This window comes from Salvia hispanica, chromosome 6 (assembly GCF_029641045.1).
Source record: "Salvia hispanica isolate PSC_SH4W2 chromosome 6, Shi_PSC_v1, whole genome shotgun sequence".
Taxonomy (NCBI): Eukaryota; Viridiplantae; Streptophyta; class Magnoliopsida; order Lamiales; family Lamiaceae; genus Salvia; species Salvia hispanica.
Window position 1 is genome coordinate 21,974,710 of NC_142697.1, and position 16,939 is coordinate 21,991,648.

The 16,939-nt window shown below is 36.8% G+C and overlaps 2 protein-coding genes and 1 non-coding gene across 4 annotated transcripts; 2 read left to right on the plus strand and 1 right to left on the minus strand.

Annotated features, from left to right (window-relative positions):
- The first annotated feature begins 4,888 nt into the window (after window positions 1–4,888).
- LOC148923368 (pectin acetylesterase 9-like) lies at window positions 4,889–9,130 on the plus strand. Of its 2 annotated transcripts, XM_089059954.1 has the most exons (13): window positions 4,897–5,140; window positions 5,217–5,299; window positions 6,480–6,609; window positions 7,295–7,374; window positions 7,487–7,573; window positions 7,661–7,785; window positions 7,871–7,931; window positions 8,000–8,053; window positions 8,138–8,215; window positions 8,286–8,391; window positions 8,473–8,621; window positions 8,692–8,809; window positions 8,890–9,130. In XM_089059954.1, exons 1-12 carry the CDS (start codon window positions 5,011–5,013, stop codon window positions 8,794–8,796), a joined length of 1,188 nt encoding a protein of 395 aa, XP_088916080.1. In that variant the 5' UTR covers window positions 4,897–5,010; the 3' UTR covers window positions 8,797–8,809; window positions 8,890–9,130. The 2 variants fall into 2 exon arrangements, 1 of the variants encoding a protein (XP_088916080.1); XR_016132296.1 differs by lacking the exon at window positions 8,890–9,130 and having other exon boundaries at window positions 4,889–5,140; window positions 8,480–8,621.
- A 393-nt stretch (window positions 9,131–9,523) lies between these two features.
- On the plus strand, window positions 9,524–9,595 carry TRNAC-GCA (transfer RNA cysteine (anticodon GCA)). The gene has a single exon. It is a non-coding gene; the product is annotated as a tRNA-Cys (tRNA).
- Window positions 9,596–13,791: 4,196 nt separating this feature from the next.
- On the minus strand, window positions 13,792–16,316 carry LOC148923370 (tubulin beta-1 chain-like). Its single transcript, XM_089060963.1, has 3 exons — window positions 15,842–16,316; window positions 15,057–15,326; window positions 13,792–14,625 (listed from the first exon to the last, which is right to left on the minus strand). Exons 1-3 carry the CDS (start codon window positions 16,233–16,235, stop codon window positions 13,934–13,936), a joined length of 1,356 nt encoding a protein of 451 aa, XP_088917089.1. The 5' UTR covers window positions 16,236–16,316; the 3' UTR covers window positions 13,792–13,933.
- Between the last annotated feature and the right edge of the window lie 623 nt (window positions 16,317–16,939).

Here is a 16,939-nt window from a genome sequence, read left to right on the forward strand (position 1 = left end):
TTCATTGGACCAATTTTCTTCCAATAATTTTTGACACAATTCATCCAATTAGAGAATTTCTAAATACAACTATTATTGACCAGCTATTACACTTCAACTTCTCATTTTCTCTCCAATAAGGGTGTTAAAGTAATTTCAACAAACTGCCACTTTTAAGTAGTATAGATTTTGCACATTTTTCTATTTCAGGAACAAAATTCACAACTTTACCCCCAAATCCACTAAAAAGAAAGAGAGCCAAAGTCATTCAATGAAAGCAAGGTGAATGATTCTAATGAGTTGCCATTTTAGGGTTAAGTAGTAGTATTAGTTTAAGTGTTGGGATAAGGTTGTTTTTCATTTAAGTTTTAACACTATCTTCTTTTAACATGAAATTAATTTTCTATAAGATAGATTTTTATTTTTCATTTGTGTATTCATACTGTTTGCTTTCACCTTCAATTCATTCTTCTTGATTATTTTGTGATTGGCATGAGGAATTGTTTTTTTCAGTGATCTTTTAACAATATTTATTTGCTCTATACAGATATTTATTTTTATTTTGTGTGGTGAAATATTACTTTATTTTTATAAATTTTGATTAATGTTAAGTAAATTTAAAATATGCGCATTACACATGAATTTAATAATATATTTAAATTGTTTTAGGCGCTTCGTGATTTTTTTCTCTTTATAATATAATTATATGTGATTTTGAGTAATTAATTAAAAATATGAATTTACTATAATAAAATTAAATCAATCCGTGCTTCGCACGGGGCGCTGCTAGTTATACTATAAGGCCCACTGTCGAAGGAGATTATAAAATCTGTGATCGTCTTTATTCCCAGTTTTATGCCCTTTAGATCACAAATCAGCATCACTATATAGGAAATGTAACTTCCTCTGTACCACTAGGCATGCATATATATATATATATATATATATATATATATATATATGTCGGTGCTCCATTTTACTTTATAGCCAAACCTAGTCATTGTAATTACTTGTGTTTTCAAATTTTGGCTAGGTAGATCTTATTTATTGCCAGGAGATTTGAGAAAATTTTGAAATTTAAATATTATTTGGATACGCAACTATGGTATTGATTAGGCCGCATGTGACGCCCACATGACATAACGTGATGTAGGAGCACAAAATTATAAGAACATCCGCAGTGCAGCTCGGTCTCATCCCGGCGAGACGCGATGGCGGCGAGACCGCGTTGCAACAGATATCTCGTCCCGACGAGACGGGACATCCCGTCACGCGTCTCGGGCGGAAGGGGCCGGCCTCGAGCTGGCTCGCCACGCGCGCGGGCCACGTGGCGCACGCTGGCGCGCGGCGTGACGCCCACTCGCCAGCACATCTATTCTTCTCTCATCTCTCTTTCTTTCCTCTCCAATCACTTCTATAAATCATTCCTTTATAATTTTCTTCTCCCAAATTTAATCCATTCATGGATCCATTTGAGCAAATGCGTCGAATAATGGAAGAATCGCTAGAAGAAGATCGACATAGGGAGGAGGAAGCCACCGCGCCTCCTCAAAGGCGACCCCGGACTTACATCCATCGTAACCGAGAGGAAGCCGCCGCAAGGTTGGAACATGATTACTTCAGTCGGAACCCGGTATGGGGAGATATCTACTTCCGTCGCCGTTTCCGTATGTCACTCGCGCTATTTTTGCATATCGCGAATACATTGGCGGCACGGGAAGAGTACTTCAGAGAAGGGTTCGACGCTGTTGGCCGTCCTAGCCACACGACGCTCCAGAAATGTACTGCAGCGATCCGTCAGCTTGCTACTGGACAAACGGCGGATTCGTTCGACGAATACCTGCACGTCGGAGAATCCACCGGGAGACTTTGTTTGTTGAAGTTCTGCAAAGGCGTCCGGGCAGCCTTCACCGACGAATTTCTGAAGAAGCCAACCACTGCAGATCGTCAGTTTCTGCTCCAACTTCTCGAACAAGCACACGGATTCCCCGGGATGCTCGGGAGCGTCGATTGCATGCATTGACAATGGAAGAATTGCACTGTGGCGTGGAGGGGGTCATACACGAGCTGCCACAAAGGCACCCACCCCACCGTTATACTCGAGGCCGTCGCCGACTACCGGCTATGGATTTGGCATGCGTATATCGGGGTCCCCGGCTCGAACAACGACGTCAACGTGCTCAACAATTCCAACCTCTTTGGCGAAGTTCTGAATGGTAAAGCGCTGGCCATCAACTTCATCGCTAACAATCGCCAGTATAAAATGGGGTACTATCTTGCCGATGACATCTATCCAAAGTGGCCAACCTTCGTGAAGACGCTCAACAGGCATGCGGACAAAAAACAGTCTCTTTTTGCGCAGAAGCAAGAGGCTGCTTGCAAGGATGTGGAGAGAGCGTTCGGGGTTCTCCAAGCTCGATTTAACATTATCAAAGCCCCGGCTCGTACGTGGTTTATGGATAATATGGTCGACATCATGTATACGTGCATAATCTTGCACAACATGATTGTCGCCGACGAAGGACCTGAGGCGGGAAATTGGTTCGACCCTGAAACCTCGGGAAGCTCAACCGCAAGTAGTCCGCCTCGAAGGGGAGTGCATCCGTCTTTGCAAGAGCGGTTGTCTATTCGGGCAAGGACACATGATTCTACCGCCCACGCCCAACTCCAGGAGGATCTAATGGAGCACATTTGGGCAAAATTTGGCAACCGTTAGATGATCGTCTCTAGAGAACTCCTTCTACTTATTTGCCTCCATTTTTTTTTGATTTGAATTTAAGTGTGCAATTTGTAATTTCTAGTTTTTTAATATATGTCTTTTTTATTTTTTTAGGTATTTAAATTATAATTTAGTTTTATTTCATGAAGTGTGTTTTATTATTAATTGAATTTGTTGGAAATAAAAATAAAAAATGAAATTGAATGAATAGTTAAGGGATGAGTTGGTTAGAGATGGAGGGATGCATGTGCTGTCTCTTAGTTAAGAGATGGGCTGAAAAGTACAGTGTGACCCATAAATAGTTAAAGGATGAGATGGTTAAGAGATGAATAAGATATAGGGATGCGGATGGCCTAATGCATCTTGGTAAATTATTAGAAATTGACGATTATGTAGAAATCACAATTGTTGGTAAATAATAGCAGGGCTTACAACATGACATTTAAACGAATATGTATGACATTAATGAGCTAATGTTAGTCTTATTATATTCGTGTTCTTATCGTATTAACTTTATGATAATTGTAGGTAAATATATGATAATTTCAAGATGAGTTTGAATTGGGTTCAAATCAGATTCTAGTAAATTGTTAGTAATCAATATAAGTATTTTAATTCATTATTTTTAGGACTAATTCTTTATTAGAGTTAAAATTAAGTTATCATTCTCTCATTTGTCATATGTCGCTGTAGGTTGTAGCGCTGGTTCATATGATTGCTACTCCATATATTATGTCGGGTCTGTGTTGTTAATAAAAATCAGATCCCGTTGATAACAAATTTGTATTGTGTGAGGGTTGAGTTTGTGTTAGTATTCGAGTTTAGAATTTCCTTAACAAACTGTGTTCAAGTGTTTCCTTAATAGGTTGGATTGTTAATTTGATTGACTCGGGATAACAACCCAACCCACACATTATACCATCACCCTCCTCGTAAGTAAGTCGTACCTAACTATTAGTGGGTGTGCTTTTTTCCTTTTACTTTTCATTTTCTTGTATCAAGAAAGTTACGGTAGTGTAGGACTATTTTGATTGAATTTTGTTGTCGTTAAAAATTCCATGCCGTTTGGACAAAATAACTCCTAGATTTCGATGTCTTAGTTGTAAGTTGGGGCCCTGACCATTAACTAGGTTAGTGACTATAAGAAGAGAGATGTATAGAAATGTTTAGAATGAGCATTTTGTGCATTTAATGGTTGCACGCAAGTGGACCTTTGTACTAGTACAAAATATTTGGCAAAAGTGCCTAATTACAGTTTAAATTAAATATCATAATTCCCGAAACTGTAATACAGTCCCCTCAATTCTATGCGTAAATTTCCTCCAGAATAAATAAAAATAGCCAAACCGTAAATTTCTTGGCAACCATAAAAAATGCTAAATAAAAATTTCATTCCTAATCACTTGACCATCAATCTGTTACGGAGTCAACATCATTTGGCAATAATGGAATTCTCATCATTGTTGCCTCTAACTAATTTCGTAACCCACCCCTCAACACCACAATAATTTATAGTAGTACTCCCTCCGTCCCATAAAAGTTGAGACAAAACTTTTAGGCACGGAGATTAAGAATTTATATTAAATAAATAGGAGAGATGAAAAAAGTAGGAAAGATAAGAAAGAGTAAAGTATATTGATGGAATAGAGTAAGAGTGATTAGATGTTTTGTCTTTAGTTAAAAAAGGAAATAACTCAACTTTATTGGGACGGACTAAAAAGGAATACGACTCAACTTTTATGGGACGGAGGGAGTAATATGGAGTAGTTTCTTTGGTTTGATATTTGCAAAAAGAACATATAGTATAATACTAGTAATTCTTAGTACTTTATATTTTTCTCTTATTTTTACTTTCTCTCATCTCTGATCTCTTACTCCTTATCTCTTTTATTGATTTATTTTTGTTTTTTCTTTTCTATTTATATTATTTTTATTTAATTTATTAAACATAATTTTTAAAATTTTTGTGTCTAAAAGAGGAGGGAGTAATACTCAACCAAAAATATTTAATTTAAGTAATATACAGATACTTAGAGATAATATTGAAAGCACGAGATATAAATGAAAGATGACAAACAAATTAATTCCGGTCTTATCTAGCTTGTTATTTTTTGAATACAGATAATTGCATCCTTCATATTGGTGAGTGTAAATTTTCGTAGCTTCCAAAATATACTTTGTCTCTCTCTATATGTATTTGGAGATTGACATTAGCGTTGCTTTCTCTGCTCCTTTTCTTGTAAAGTAGGGTCAACTTCGAATCTGAGTATATATATATCAAGCATTTGGGGAGATATAATAACAACTCAGAAATGAAGACGAATGCGTCGTTTAGCATTCTGGTGGTGGTGGTGCTAACGTGCGCGCCGCGGTGCATTATGTCGCAGCAGCAGCGGCGCGTGAACATGACTCTCGTCAGGAACGCTTCGTCGATCGGCGCATGTAAGTTTTCCGCTCAAATCGTGATTCCGATGTCACCATTTCAAACTTAGTTCAACAATTAAAAAACAATGTATAGATTGCTTGGACGGAAGTTTGCCGGCGTATCATTTTGACAGGGGATTTGGGGCGGGGGCGCGCAACTGGCTTTTGCAATTTGAGGTAAATTTATGGGGCAGAAAGGGAAAAACTTGTTCTGCCATGTCAGACATGGCCCCTTTTTCTCTTTTCTTTTCCTATTTAATTATTATTCTTCTCTCTCTCCGATCTCAATCATTTTCCATTTCCAATGATGCGCATGATTTATAAGACCAAATGTTTCATCCCATTCTCCAATACATCTTTTATCATCTTATAATCATACTAAATTGAACAGCATTTGATTGGGTAAATAATATTTCATGTCACATTTCATTAATTATCCAAGTATTCATTGCAAGAACCAGATTCTCCTTGCTAACTATGCTGTTTTATTCGTGGCATTATCTCCTTTCGGTACTGTTAGTTTCTCTCGTTTTATGTTTTCATATCTAACTTTAATTATTATTATATTCACCTTAGTAAATACTAGCACAGGTTAATCCACAATTTTGATGGATTAACTAATAATTTTGGAAGCTGAACCAAGATAGCCGGACAAAATTACAAAGTTGTCCAATATCTTTCCAATTCTCAATTTATGCATTTATATTATTAAGGTTATCTTAGTATACATAAAATGTAGCATGATATTAGAAATATAACTAGCACAAACTATAATACATATCATGGTCATTATCCTAACTAGCCTTAACATTGATAGTCTACCCCGGTTATAATTAATTACTCCATATTTTAAATTTATTGTTTTTGTTAAAAAAAGGTGAGGATTAATTGAGTATTTAGCAATTTGGATGATAACTTAATCTACATTTTAATTTAATAACAGTGCTATTAATTATTTGTGATTTTAATAATTTTCTAATAGCCGCTAGACTAGAATAATAATGTTAGGACTGTATGTATACAACAAATGAGGACTATAGATTATTAATTTCATCCACATGCATCGCCTGTGTCGCTATTGAAAAAGTAGATTAAAATGGTTGACCAACATATATACTTGACGACAAGATCAAGATGTTTTGTTCAAGGATCAAATTATTAGCGGGTAAATCTAAGCTATAGCTAGTTGTAACTATAATTGCAACCCGATTTCATTTTCAATCTTATCATCGTTTTATATTAACAACATGGAGTAATTAATAAATAGATAGACCCGTGTGAGTTGTTATAGTAGTATTAAGAAATTAGTTGTGGAAATAAAAGATTGAGGAGGGCAATAATGCATGTGATAATACAGGGTGGTGGGTGGTGCAACGACGTCAAATCCTGCCTCGACAGAGCCTCTACTCGTCGTGGATCCACTCTTCACATGTCTAAGGTTGAGGTTTTTTCCGGCATTTTGAGCAACAACGCCTCCTTCAACCCTGGTATATCTCACCTTTTTTCCCCTCATTTCTTTGCTTCTACACTTTCCTCTATATCTTGAAGGAAATAGGAGTATTTGGAAAAATATATAAGAAAACGGATATACTCCATAATTTATAGTACTCCATATAGCTGTTCAAACTATAAAACAATTGGTGCGTTCCAGATAGAGCCATGACACTTGCACATGTAGTAGATCTAGGTTGCCATAAAAATAACTTATACCCAAAAAAAAAAACAATAACCATCAAGGGTCATTTTCCTGCTCAGCACAATAATTAAAGTTTCATCTGTTTATTTTTATTGGTCCAGACTCCAGAGAGAAACAAAAAATGAGAGGCCACGGTTTTGTTGACTTGTACGTGTAAATGTCACACATGGTATTAATTGTTACTCATGTAAAGCCCAAAACAGGAAAAAGGAGTAGAAAGGGAGAAACCAAGTAACAAACAAATTAAGGTTTGAAATGCAACATTATAGTTCTAAATTGTAGTACTAGTTTTTTAGTTAACAAGCAAATCTAGTGTAGCTAATTCTTGTAAAAGGATGAGAAGAGCTAATGTTTTTCAATTTTAAGGAAAGTTTGAGGTATTTATTTGCATGAATTTTGTGTTAGCATCAAAGGGTGTTTAACGACCACTTGGACAATCTAGCATGGTAAAAACTAACTAGCATATTCAATGACAGATTTTTACAACTGGAACCGTGTAAAGCTAAGATACTGCGATGGTGCCTCCTTTGCTGGGGATGCTGTATTTGATAATGGAGTAAGCAATCACAATCAGTATTTTCTTTTAATAAGAAACATAATTGCGCTGTTTATAAATTTTACCGATCATTGTATAATCTGAGGTTTTCGCCATTTTGAATGAACCACAGACATCATTGCTTTATTTCAGAGGCCAGAGAATATGGAAAGCAATCATTCACGATCTTCTCCCCAAAGGCTTAGGCCAAGCAAGAAAGGTAATTTTAAGCTTGTAAGCATAAATTTATATATGATCTTGTGCACAAAAATATTCGATTCAGTTAGTGGAAGTTCTATTATGGCAGGCTTTGCTATCTGGTTGCTCTGCCGGGGGCTTGGCCACCTTCGTGCATTGTGACGACTTTAATAGCTATTTGCCAGCAAATGCAAGTGTCAAATGTCTAAGCGATGCTGGCTTTTTTCTTGATGCGTAAGCTGTTAGTGTGGATACAATATTTATTAGACTGAATTTTCTGCATTCGTTAGAATCTAAGGTGCTGCGTTAATCCTTGCAGGCGAGACATTGCTATGAACCACAGCATGCGATATTTCTACAAAAGCCTCGTTTCTCTGCAGGTGCGTAGCAAGTTAAGGGAATCATGTTTTGTGTCTTTGTACTGATATTCACATGTTAAACTTGGCAGGGTGTGGAAAAGAACTTGAATAAGAACTGCACGAGTTCTGGTTATCCCGAACTAGTATGTTTCATATTGCACAAGCTAATATAGTAGTAGTTCATTAGAGGACTATTAACCCACTTATCTCTCCGTATTTCCTTTTAGTGCTTCTTCCCACAATACGTTTTGCCATACATCAAGACACCCTATTTCATATTGAACACCGCGTATGATGTGTATCAAGTAAGAAGATATCCTATTTACATGTGGCTCTTGTTATACAGCAATTAAACTCTACATCTCTGTTTGACAGTTTCATCACATTTTGGTGCCTCCGGCTGCTGATCCCCACGGCCACTGGTACCGTTGCAAGCTTAACCCGAAAGATTGTAACGCAGTCCAGATTGCTACTTTGCAAGGTTCATCTCCCTTCATACTAATGTTCTTCTTTTCACCAAACTAATCTAATGGATTAAAGCATAACATTAGTATCCTCCCAGGATTCAGGAGATACATGCTTGAAACGCTGCGGCCTTTTTACATGAACTCAACAAGTGGAGGGATGTTTATAAACTCGTGTTTTGCTCATTGCCAGAGTGAATCACAGGACACTTGGTTCGCACTCGACTCTCCAAGAGTACACAATAAGGTTTGCCACATTTCTCCTTTCTTACTAGTCTGAAATACACAATTCGACTGATCCGATGTGGAATGAACAGACCATCGCACAAGCCGTTGGTGATTGGTATTTCAGCAGAAGGATAAGCAAGGAGATAGACTGTGCATATCCTTGTGATAGTAGCTGCCATAATCAGTTGAGCTGATATGTAGATTCTGGTATGCATGTTTGTAGCTGGTGGAATGAATATATTTAACTGAAACAAGCTGCTGGCACTAATCTACAGTTTGTTTTACAGGAATTCTTTATACAAATTAAGAAGCAGCATATATAGAAGGGTATTCTTTATCTTCGAGGAAGCAGCTTGGACACATTCAAATTTAGGCCTTGTAGCATATAAGTACTACAGATTAATTGTTGGTGTCACCTCTTCTTTGTAAATGATGAGATTTATCCTCCATTTTGTCACCTCCACATTGGAGGGAAAAAGCAAGACACTACAGATGATTGGGAAATTAATATCAATAATTATTTGCTAATTTGAAGAAGTGAACTTCGATTATAGTTGGTGGTGGATCCATTTAAATTAAGCCCTACCAAAATGGCACCATTTTTCTTTTAATGAATCACTAGTTGTTAAGCTTACTTGTAGTCATACTCATGCTAGTATTAATTTGGTATGGTTGTCCATAGCTGGATAGACAATTTATCTTTAAATATATGTCAACAAAAGAAAAAAAAAATTGAAGGAAGCGCTTAATATATGGGTCACCCGAAAAGATAAAAAATTCTTATTGAAAGTCAAAAAATAATTTAGACATTTCTCCTTTACAATAAAGACTAGAATAATCATACTTTTATGAATATAGATATAGTACAAACAATGTACTTTACATGTTTTAATAAATTTAACTATGCCGATGAACAAGAAAGGGTCCATAGCTCAGTGGTAGAGCAATTGACTGCAGATCAATAGGTCACCGGTTCGAACCCGGTTGGGCCCTTTATTTGTTTTATTTTTGTTTTCATTTGTCATAGCTCAATGAAGAGATTTATGTTTTATTTTGTTAATCTAGGGTTTAAATGGCTACAGACAATGTTCTAAGCTTGTACTCATAATTTACTTTCGTAGGGTCTTTGATTAATTTAGTTACAGGCAAACAAGTCCAATGAATTCGGTTGTCATAAATTCAAAGTCCTCATGTAAAACCTCTCATCCAAAAGTGAATATATTCTTGAATAAAGGTCAATTTTGGTCCTAAACATATGGCTGAAATACCAATTTGGTCGAAACATTCAGTTTTTAAAAAACGGGTCCATAATAAATGAAATTCGTATCGATTCGGTCCTTTTTTGACGGTGCCGTCAATTTCCGACGGTTAACCGTTAATTAGTGTCTTGTTGACCGGATTAGCCATTTTTTTTATTACTGTAGCTAATTTTTTATTTTTTAAATTTTTTTGAAATATTTGTAAAATAGAAAACCTCAAATAAAAACATGAAAAACACATGAATCAAAATTTAAAATTTTTTGTTCTCCCTCTCTTTCATTTCTTCTTCCCCACACCACCAAGAACCTAATTTTCTTTCTTTGTAATTTGGTCCAAATTTTGAATCTTGAATGTAAGTCCTTGAATCTACGTCTCTGAATTCCGACAATGTTGAAATACATTTTAAGGTTCTGAAACTGAATTTGAAACTTCCACATAGCATTATGGACTGCTATTCCGTCGAAGATGAAGAAGGTAAATAGAATAAAATACCATCAAACTAGTCCAACATATTCATTATCGATATCAAATACGTCCTGAACATTTGCAATTCTAAACATGGCCAGTGCCGATTGAAGTATATATGAACTAGGGTTCGTCGTCCTCCTCCTTGCTTCATCTCCATCGTGCGGGATTTCACCGCCGGCAACTGTCATCGCCGCATCCACTTGCGCGGCGTCGAAAGTAGGGTTCGGTGACTTCTGGTGACGAGTCTTCTTCCATTTGCTTCAGAGGAAGAGAAATCAAACCGCGTCAGAGTCAGGCTCCGACAAGTCCGCCGCTGACCGGAAGTAAGGATTCGGTGAATTCTAACTCATCTCCAACAACAGTTACTCGATTTTGGTCGGAATTGAACGGCAAATTTAGGGTTTTATGTCAAGAACGACGAGAGAGAAGAGAGAAATGGTTTGATTTGATGGAGACCAAAAGTCACAATTTGTTCTTCTTTTTTCTTACAGATTTTAATGAAATTTAAAATAAGAAAAATTAATTTTTTTAACAAAATAATTAGGCCTAATCCAGTCAACAAATCACTAATTGACGGTTGACCGTCTGAAATTGACGGCACCGTAAAAAATAGGACCGGGTCGACACGAATTAAATTTGTTATGCACCCGTTTTTTAAAAAATGAATGTTTTGGACCAAATTGGTATTTCGGACAAATGTTTAGTACCAAAATTGACCTTTACTCTATATTCTTTTATGAAAAATTATAAAATGGACCGATTTGTTTGGGCCACTAAGTATGTACGTATTTTTATAATGCAAATATCAATTGCTTCAAGCCATAAATTAATGTGGATTTAAATCATCCATTTTAGTTTAGTGGAGAGTCTGGAGACTGAATTGACACAAACCGACAAACGTGACAAACAAACGCAGATTTGCTAAATAATAGTCCATACATTTCGTATTACTAACATTTATTCTCTCATAAACATATTAATTAATTGGTAATTTCCTTCACAATTCAGTGGCGGATCTAGGAGGGGAGGAGGGGGCGGTCACTCCCTCCGTGCGACTAATTTCTTCTTATTCGGACATAAAATTATCATGTCCGCCCACTCCGTTTTCCCCGACATCTCCCCGAAAATCGAAAAAAATTGTCATTTTCGCCCTAAACCAACCTACTAATATATATTTCGCCCCCTCCGTTTATCAATCCTGAATCCGCCACTAATTCACATAATAGATGCGATGCACAAGATGCAAAGACCTAACACTTATACGGAGCAAAATGTATATAAGCTGAAATAATGAAATCAAATTAAATCAAAATATTAAATTTGGTTAGAATTTTTGGATCAAATCAAATTTCTTCCCCTTCAAATTTCAGATTTTAGGATCACGTTGCTTGAGTATCCTAACATTTTCCATCTACTGCATCACATATTGTTTCCAATACACATTGAATTTTGTTATGGCTTAGAGCATCTCCCACCGTTCACACTAAACTCAAACCTATAAATACCACATCAAATAGTGATTTTATTCCAACCATTTACACAAAACTCAAACTTAAAAACATATTCTCTATATTATGTCTTTTTACTCATAAAATTTGATTTGTTTTAGTGTAAACCTAAAGATAAAATTTCTTTACTCAAAAACCAAAAATGAAATTGATTTTAAAATACCATTGGAGCTAATTACCTACTCTAGTGTACTATTGGAGATGATCTTAATCTTTGTTTCATACTAGTTCCTTTATCCATTTCACGAGCAACAACTCATAAGCTGCCGGTTATAACGATTTCTAAACTACGGGCTGGTTTGATTGCCTATATAGAGTTTGATAGGATTTAATAGAAACACTCCATTATTTATGATTTAGATATGGAGTAGCTATCGTAGTATATTGTTTGGTTGGTCCGATTTTTTTCATATGTTTTGTTAACTTCTGTTTGATATGGTAAGTATAATCACTGATGTAGATAAATAGTGACATAACTATCCTCATTAATTTTTCGAAATGGAAGTTTTGTCCTCGTCTACCACCTTGGCGGTAAAACCCAATTTTCGTTCCCGCTCACAAATTTAACATTGCCTATTCAGCTATTGGGATTCGCAGAGGACACAAGGTGCGAACTCAAACTTATAAGAAGGAGGTTTATTCGGTGGTTAATTTCTTAGAATTTCCTCAAGCAAAATCAGTGTCGTCGTCAATGCATGACAATTCTGTTCAACCTATATGGACAAGTAACAGAAAAGTGCTGAATATGTACTCCCTCTGTCCCACTTTAGGAGTCCCGATTTACTACTTTTGGATGTCCCATTTTAGGAGTCCTGGTTGGAATATTTCATTATTGGTAATAGGCCCCACATTCCACTCACCTTTTCCCACTCACATTTTATTATAGAACTAATACATAAAAGTAGGATCCACATTCCACTATCTTTTTCACCAACTTTCCTTTGTATTTCATAATACCAGTGTCAAACTCAACATGGACTCCTAATGTGGGACGGAGGTAATATGCATTTATTCAGTGACCACAGATCAACAAATCAAGGGCTGTACAAGTTATCGCAATGAAACACAAGTTATGTACACCATTTTAACCATTTCTGTAAAGTGTTGTATGAGCAATTAAAATCGTTTGTGCAGTTACAGACACCACATCCTTCAAATTACCAAAAAAAGTGGAATGAAACCAACCATCTCATACACAATCTTCCACCCAATTTCTAAAATTGCATAAGAAAAAACTTTCTTAATTGGATTTCCACGATTCACATCCATATAAAGCAAGAAAACATAACAAATTGGGAAAACAACAAACAAAAAATTACACATAATTCAGTATATTTGCTTCATCGAAACCTAATTTCACTCGTTCATCTTCTCTATCCATTGCGCCTCCTCCCAAAACGACGGTCCTTCCAACTGGACTAACCTGGAAACCGAAGAAATGTGAATCTCAATTAGCCCAATGTTCTAGAAACTTTACCCAGCCAGAATCGGCCAATTTCATTTGTTCTCCGAATTCTGAATGAGCGTGTTTGCCGTTCAATTGATTTTGGGAACTTTCGAATATAATTTTGTGTAGTTGTTGGTTGGTGGAGGCAATAATTGCAGGGATAATTTAGTATGTACAATTATAAATGTATATCATGAATTTAGAGATATTGGACAATTGTTGGCTTTTTGGGGGTTAGTCATATGCAACTTTTTTGGGTTAAAAAATGTGAACAATTCTAGGTTTGCTTGTTTATACCGGGTCATAGTGCTAGACTCTCATGGCAAACAAACACTCAACAACCCACGGATAGGATGAGATATCTAGGACTATGTAGGCAATCAAACCAGCCCTACAAGTAGAGTTATGAGATGCAAAGGAATATTTTAAAAAAGTTATGCATAGCTCAGGCATCAAGGAAAAGAGAAAGCATTCATGATTTATCTATGTTGGCTAACAAAGTCATGTGATATTCAAGATAGCATTAGTTAATGAAAAGAAAAGCACATTAGAACTCTTGCAAGTAAGCGAGAGTGATAGTAACCTAATCCCAGAAAGCAAGTAAATCATCCCTTAAAATACAGCTGAACCACAAACAATAAGACAAAATCATTCATGTTGCTCCTCATACTCCTCATCCTCATCTTCATAACCATAGCCTTCCTCTTCCTCATCTGCCGTTGCATCTTGATATTGCTGATACTCAGAAACTAAATCATTCATGTTGCTCTCAGCCTCCGTGAATTCCATCTCATCCATTCCTTCTCCAGTGTACCAATGCAAGAAAGCCTTCCTCCGGAACATGGCCGTGAACTGCTCACTAACCCTCCGGAACATCTCCTGAATTGACGTGGAGTTACCAATGAAGGTTGATGCCATTTTCAGGCCAGTTGGAGGAATATCACAAACAGTCGACTTGACATTATTGGGGATCCATTCAACAAAGTAAGATGAATTCTTGTTTTGGACATTGATCATCTGCTCATCCACCTCCTTCGTGCTCATCTTCCCACGGAACATGGCCGAAGCTGTCAAATAACGACCATGGCGAGGGTCCGCAGCACACATCATGTTCTTTGAATCCCACATCTGCTGGGTAAGTTCAGGAACGGTGAGGGCTCTGTACTGCTGTGACCCACGAGAAGTGAGCGGAGCAAATCCAACCATGAAAAAGTGCAGCCTGGGGAAAGGAATTAAGTTGACAGCAAGTTTCCGGAGATCTGAGTTGAGTTGACCAGGGAACCGCAGGCAGCAAGTCACACCACTCATGGTCGCAGAAATCAGATGGTTAAGATCTCCAACTGGTAAACAAGAATTTAATAAGATAGGTCATTATGTTCAAATTAAAAATTCCAGAAGCGCACATGAACAGAAGATGCAAAGAATCTGAATGCATGTGCCAACTTAGGAGACAGAATTAAGAATGTTATGCACCATGATATCCTTAGCAAGCACATACAAGCTACTCTTAGACCATGTGATGGAAATTATGGAATATGACAGTTAAGTTTATATAAATTGTAGGGAATAAAAAAGGAGAGTCAAAGTTTAACATAAGTATATCTGTCTGTTGGATATCTAGCAACAATGCAAACTTAAGTTTCCTTAAAAATGAAATACACAACTTGCCTAGCAAAAGATGCACAAAAGTAAGATGGCATAATCATGCAGAAAAGTATATTCGTGCAAAACACGATAGAAATCATAGAACCATTAAATAAGCGCAACTTACAGCTGGGAGTGGTAAGTTTGAGGGTTCTGAAGCAAATGTCATACAGAGCTTCATTGTCCAACACCATGCACTCATCAGCATTCTCGACAAGCTGGTGAACGGACAGAGTGGCATTATAAGGCTCAACAACGGTGTCTGACACCTTAGGTGATGGGAAGACAGAGAAAGTGAGCATCATGCGGTCTGGGTACTCTTCCCTGATTTTAGAAATCAGAAGAGTCCCCATTCCAGAACCTGTTCCACCTCCCAATGAATGGCACACCTGAAATCCTAAGAAGATGACAAATAAAACCAATGGTTTAGTCAAATGAAATTGTATAGAACTTACACATACTGCATTAACAATTTCAAACTGCTTGACTTGTATTCAAGATTTTGCCAAACTGATGAGAATGCAGATCAGTTAGAAAAGGACTCCGTAGAAAATAACAATAAGATCTCAAAGTAAATGGATATGCAAATGATAAGGTCTTTAAACAGGTCAAAATCGTATTGTCTACCATCCTAACATTTAAATGCTTAGCTTATAGATTTAGTAGGACTCTTTCTTAGATTTACACCCAAACTACTAGAAGAGTACAGCTAACAAAATATTTACCATCACTAGATTTAACTCATAAAGAAGAGAGCCAACACTTACTCTTAGAAGTTAGCTAAAACTCAATCAAAATCATTAAAGGACTGAAACGAACTTCACAATATATCCGAACACTACGACACGGAGCACGAACGGAATAGCTTAACAAACGAATTTATATCCACAGATCTATTAAATGATAACTCACCCTGCAAGCAATCACAGTTCTCGGCCTCCTTCCGCACAACATCAAGCACGGAATCAATTAATTCAGCCCCCTCAGTATAGTGCCCCTTCGCCCAGTTATTTCCGGCGCCGGATTGGCCGAAAACGAAGTTATCAGGCCTGAAAATCTGCCCGTAGGTCCCAGATCTAACACTGTCCATGGTGCCGGGCTCCAAATCCATGAGCACGGCACGCGGAACAAACCTCCCGCAGCTGGCTTCATTGTAGTAGACGTTCACGCGCTCCAATTGGAGATCGTTGTCGCCATTGTAGCGTCCGGTGGTGTCGATCCCGTGCTCAGCGCACACTACCTCCCAAAATTTGGCACCGATTTGGTTACCACACTGGCCACCCTGGATGTGCAAGATCTCACGCATTTTGCAGTTGCTTGTTTGAGAGAGAGAGAGTGTGTTTTTGTGTGTGCAGAGACAAAACTAGGGTTGGTGATGAGAGAAGTGATGAGGGAATGGGGTTCAAATAACTGCCAATTTTCAGTGCGAATTTGAATTTTGAATTTCTTTCCAAAAGAGAGATAAGATTTGGTGCCACGCGATCAAGATTGGGTGGATATACGCGCTGGTGCACATGGTCAAATGTTGCCGTCACGTGGGATGTTATCAAAAGTGTACTACGGGCATGTGAGATTATCTCTTTCCCTTATTTTTTCAATTTGATTATTTTTGAAAATGAGTGTGGTGTGATCTTTCTAAAAAAATGTTATTTAAATTAAATACTTTTAATTCAATTTTTTTCAATCAGATAACTTATAAAATTAGTCAATTATTCCCTTCATCCCATAAAAATAAGTCATTTGAAATCAGTACAAATTTTAACGTATAACTGATAAAGTAAGAAAGAAGAAGAAAAAAATACTAGTTAAAATTGTATATTGGACCGTGGAACCCATAAATGATAAAGGAAAAAGAAGAATCAAGTTTCCATGGGAAAGAGGGAGTATAATTTTTATATATTTTTTAATTATCCCATATAATTAAACTTTTAATAAAATTTATCACTTAAATAATATTTTTTAGTAATTAATTTTTGGATAATTTAGTATTGTTCTACACAAGGTCTATTT